At 33.6% G+C, this 4,792-nt stretch overlaps 1 protein-coding gene across 1 annotated transcript in view; it reads left to right on the top strand.

The window, feature by feature from the left end:
- The window catches only part of LOC105541986 (ovostatin homolog 2-like), a 69,521-nt gene that overhangs the window by 33,018 nt on the left and 31,711 nt on the right, over positions 1–4,792 (top strand). Inside the window, exons 16-17 of the mRNA XM_011983312.1 lie at positions 2,733–2,903; positions 3,722–3,866. Of these exons, the coding sequence (XP_011838702.1) occupies positions 2,733–2,903; positions 3,722–3,866 (316 nt within the window). The remainder of the gene's footprint in view (positions 1–2,732; positions 2,904–3,721; positions 3,867–4,792) is intronic.

The raw sequence follows: 4,792 nt of genomic DNA, 5'->3' as shown, positions 1-4,792 counted from the left end.
CATCTTCTGTAGTTTCTGCACAGGTAATCATAACTGTTATGGCTTTATTATGAATTGTAGCTTTTAGCAGTAAGTATTCTTTTCTGTCTTGTTTGATGTCTTTTGGCCTTACTTCTACTATTTCCAGTAACAGGAGGATTGCAGCCTTTGCATTCTTATTATTTTCCTTTACCTGCCCTTTGGATTTCACATTTTGAAATACACACTCCACTTGTCTTTTGTATCAAGTACAGCATTGGGTTTTGTTTTAAATATACATATCTTTGTCTTTTAAAGGAGAATAAAGTCTATTCACTCTATTGATATGATGTATGTGTTAGGCCTCAGCTCTATCATACTATTTTTCTTATGATTCTATATTTTATTTAAAACTACTTTATTTCTTTAGCTTTTTTGTTTGTTTGTTTTTTGTTATCTTGCTTGAAGCTTCTTTGAGTATTCAGGCCAGGCTGAATTTTTATTATAGTGGCTATTTTTATATTTACATATTTTATAATATCACAATCTCATTTTTTTCTTGCTTAACCTTAATATCTAGTCTATTATTTTTAATCTTTGAGTCTTAACTGCTACCTACACAACAGTCAGTAATCTCTAGTTTCCACTTTTCTCTCCCTCTTCTCTCATTTGATTGTTGTATCTTTCCTTTTTTGTCAGGATATATAATGTTTACATTCTTTATTGTTTCTCTTATTCATCAAGTTTTACTAATTTCCTGAGTCACCTTTTGGTTACATAAAGCTCATTCTCCAGGAGGCTGGGGTGAGAAGATTGCTTGAGCCTGGGAGATCGAGGCTGCTGTGAGCCATTATTGTACCACTGCACTTCAGCCTGGGCAAGGGAATGAGACCCTGTCTCAAAAATAAATAAATAAATAATTTTTAAACATGAATTCTCTACTAAAGTCCTCAGGATATTACATAAGTATAGAATTCTCTGATTTTCATATTCAAAATTATTTTTTCTAAAGCCTTAATAAATGAAGGACAGGTATTTGTATATTAAATCTTTGGTTTATACATTTTAAAATTTCTTTGAAATGCTACCCTATTATTGACTTGCTTTGAAAATGGTTTTAATAGTGCTGACATTAGTTTAATTCATTTTCCATTGTGGGCTACTTTATCTTTATGTCTGAAGGCCTTGAATGTTTTTCCCGCTTATACTTTAGTCTAATAGTTTCAGTAAGAATGTATTACTCTGTAGAAGTTTTGCCAGATACGCAGTGGACTCATGCAATCTGTAAACTCAAATCTTTTTTATTTTCAGATATTTCTCCTGAATTATAATTGTAAATATTAGTCTTTCCCTTTTCTTTTGTTCTAAAAAAATCTCTGTACATTTGTTGGATCTTCCTTGCCTGCTTTCCAATTCAATCACTTTGTCTGTGACCTGTTTTAATTCATTCTCTCCCAGTTTTATTCTTTGGTTTTTCCTCTACGCTGCCTTTAAAGTTTTCTCTGAACTGTTTTATCTTGATGTCCTTATACTTTAGGGTTTATTTATGATATAATTTTGTCTAGTTTTTCTGAGTTCAATAAAGCCTCATTTTATTTCTTCTTGATTTTTTTTTCCATTTCTATCTTCTCTTAATTGAGTTTCTGACTCATGCTGCCTTTTAAATACCCCAAATACATGCTTGAGAATATTTCACTTATGTTAAATTATTTTGGTATGACTTTTCTTCGTTTACTTATTTATTTACTTAGGGACTTTAGTGGAGAAGTTTCATTAGCTGAACTGTTTTGGTTTACATTTCCTATTTTCTCTTACAGCAGCTTTGTATGGAGTTGATTTTTTCTAGTTCTTGATATTTTGTGCACAGTGTTCATAGGTGAAGAGTGCCCTTTCTTTTTTTTAGTAAAATGCATTATTTAAAAAATGTTGGTGATGGAAATGAGGTGAAGGGAGTATTTTATCCTATGACATCCTTTCCTTCTTTAAATGCCCTGTCTCCAAGGGTCTGCACACCTCTTCTTGTGATCTGATTATTTCCCATTAGTCATGTTTTTTGGAAGCTTCCACTACCAGGCCCATTCATTCCAAGCCCTTTCCCTGTGTGCAGTACTGGGAACTGTTGAGTCTGAAAACTATGATTTGTATTTTTAACAATGCTAGACTTTCTTTTACTTGGCGTTGACTTGGTGCGTGTTTCTTCTCATTTTTCCATGCCTTTCTGCTTTTTCTCTGCAGTCTCTTAAGCCTTCCCTCTGCAACAGCAGTAGAAGCTCTCTTGGAATTTGGTGTTTGTTTCTCTACTAAGGAATAATTTGAAGATCATGGCATTCTCTGTATCGCAGTAATGTTAAAGATATTAGTCATGAGTATCATTACTTGTTCTCCTTGTTGATTTTATGTTTTGTTTGGAAGATTAAGTAAGAAGATTTAAAATCAGCCAGCTAATATTATTCTCCAGACTTAGAAGTTCTAGCATTATAATTGATTGTCTGTACAGTGGGCCTTGGGTTAATCAATAATCAGGCATTGCTTTCTTATATTCTCTCTTAAATCCTGTGCCTAAGCTGAGAAATTCTGTGAACATGGTATCGGTGGCCTAAAACAAAAGTGGTTTGCTCTTTTGAAAGGAAGAGCTTAAGTGAAAATACTGGATTAAATATGATGGCCATGCTCTTAAAGAAAAGAACAAGAATAAATGGTACAGTACACAATTTGCCAATTTTGTAATTGTAAAAGAAGTGCTTAAAATTATTGGGAAATGTTTTTTCTCATAGGTGTATAACATGGTTCCAAGTATAGAGCTGTATGGTTATTTCTACCGTGGCCTCAATCTTGATGATGGCAAGGAAGACCCTTGCATTCCTCAGAGAGATATGTTCTACAATGGTTTATATTACATGCCTGTAAGCAACTATGGGGATGGAGACATCTATAATATTGTCATGGTAAGATCACTAAGGAATTTGGAAAATATTTCATCTCAATTTTTAGTATTCATAATGCATATTGATGTTTTCTTAATTATGTAGTTTTCTGCCTATACTTTGAGATTTGTGTCTGTAATCTGCCAATAGAGTACAGAGAAAGTGTCTTATAAAAAGGAGATGTTAATTTTGTTGATTTTTAAATTTTCTGCTGAAAATAAATCATGTAGCTACAATTACAAAACCTCATTTAAAGAAAAAGACAGTCTCCAATTAATACAATAAATCTTATGCAAAGATAGTCAAATCAAGAGGCTAAGAGAGTGTGGACTCCAGATATCCCTAGGCCGTTAATGAAATATGCTGAGACTTCCATGAAAGAATCTTTATAATTTATGTCACGAGTGTATAAGAAAAGGGGCGTTGAATCAGACAGACTTTATCAAGTTCCAGCTCTTCAATTTACTGAGTGTGCCGTGTGTGTGTGTGTGTGTGTGTGTGTGTGTGTGTGTGTGTTTGATGTTAATTAGGGTAATGATAGTGCTCATCTCATCAGTATTTTTCACTTAGGATGAAATGGAGAATAATGGAAAATACTTAGAAAAATGCTAGCACATAATAAGTGCTAGATAAATCATAGTAATTACCATTTTTTCTCTAAAATAGGGCTTTTCCATAAGTCAGATAGAGGTAAGTTGACTTGCAACTTCTCAGGCCTTTGTTAAGACAGAAAATATGGATACTGACGATCCATTTATCTTTACAATATAAGTAACAGGCCTTTTATAGTTCTTGCATGAAAAGAATGAACAATATTTTTGTTGTTTGTTTCTTTAAAGAACATGGGTCTGAAAGTCTTTACCAATCTCCATTACCGAAAACCAGAAGTATGCGTGATGGAGAGAGGGCGTTCACTCTCTAAGCCGCTTTATGTAGGAACGGAAAATTATGGTCTGATGCTTAGTGCTCCATCTAGAATTGCATGTAGGTAATCTTAAATTTTTTGTTGGGGGAAGACCAAAGCGGTTTGTGGAATTTAGTGTATTTGAGATAAACTATACAATTTTGGAATTTTATATGTGATTTATGCCATGTTTTTGGCTACAATTAGACATCCTATAATTGGATAAAGCAGAATAAGACAGACTAGAAATGCTTTTGGCTCTAACAAGAAATTAGCTTCAGAGGTGAGATGTAGTTTACTTTTATTGATAAAATACAATGTCAGAAATACAATCATGCTTCACTTAGTGATGGAGAATTTATTCTGAAAAATGCATTGTTAGGTGATATTGCTGTGTGAACATCATACAGTGTACTTAGACAAGCCTAGATGCTGTAGCCTACAACACACCTAGGCTATGTGGTACAGCCTATTTTTCCTAGGCTACAAACCTCCACAGCATGTGGCTATACTGAATACTGTAGGCAGTTGTAACACAGTGGTAACTATTTGTGTATCTAAACATTGCTAAACATGGAAAAGGTACAGTGAAAATGTGGTATACAAGATTTTAAAAAGTTGTACTTTTATATACGGCACTTCCCATGAATGGAGCTTGCAAAGTTAAAAGTTACTCTGAGTGAGTCAGGGTACAAATATATTTTCTTTCTTTACATCCTTATTCTATAAGCTTTTTCCTATTTTTCAATTTTTGCAACTTTTATACTTTTTTGTTAAAAACGAAAACGCAAACATACACATTAGTCTAGGCGTATACAAGGTCAGGATCATCAATATCATTGTCTTCTACCTCCACATCTTGTACCACTGAAAGGGTCTTCAGGGGTAATAACACACATGGAGTTGTCCTATCCTGTGACAGCAATACCTTCTTCTGTAACACCTCCTGAAGGACCTGCCTGAAGCTGTTTTGCAGTTACTTTTTTTTTTTTTGATAAGAGACGGA

The sequence above is a fragment of the Mandrillus leucophaeus genome, unplaced genomic scaffold (assembly GCF_000951045.1).
Source record: "Mandrillus leucophaeus isolate KB7577 unplaced genomic scaffold, Mleu.le_1.0 Scaffold249, whole genome shotgun sequence".
NCBI lineage: Eukaryota > Metazoa > Chordata > Mammalia > Primates > Cercopithecidae > Mandrillus > Mandrillus leucophaeus.
The sequence above is the reverse complement of the archived record's forward strand: the minus strand, read 5'-3'. Positions and strand labels throughout refer to the sequence as shown.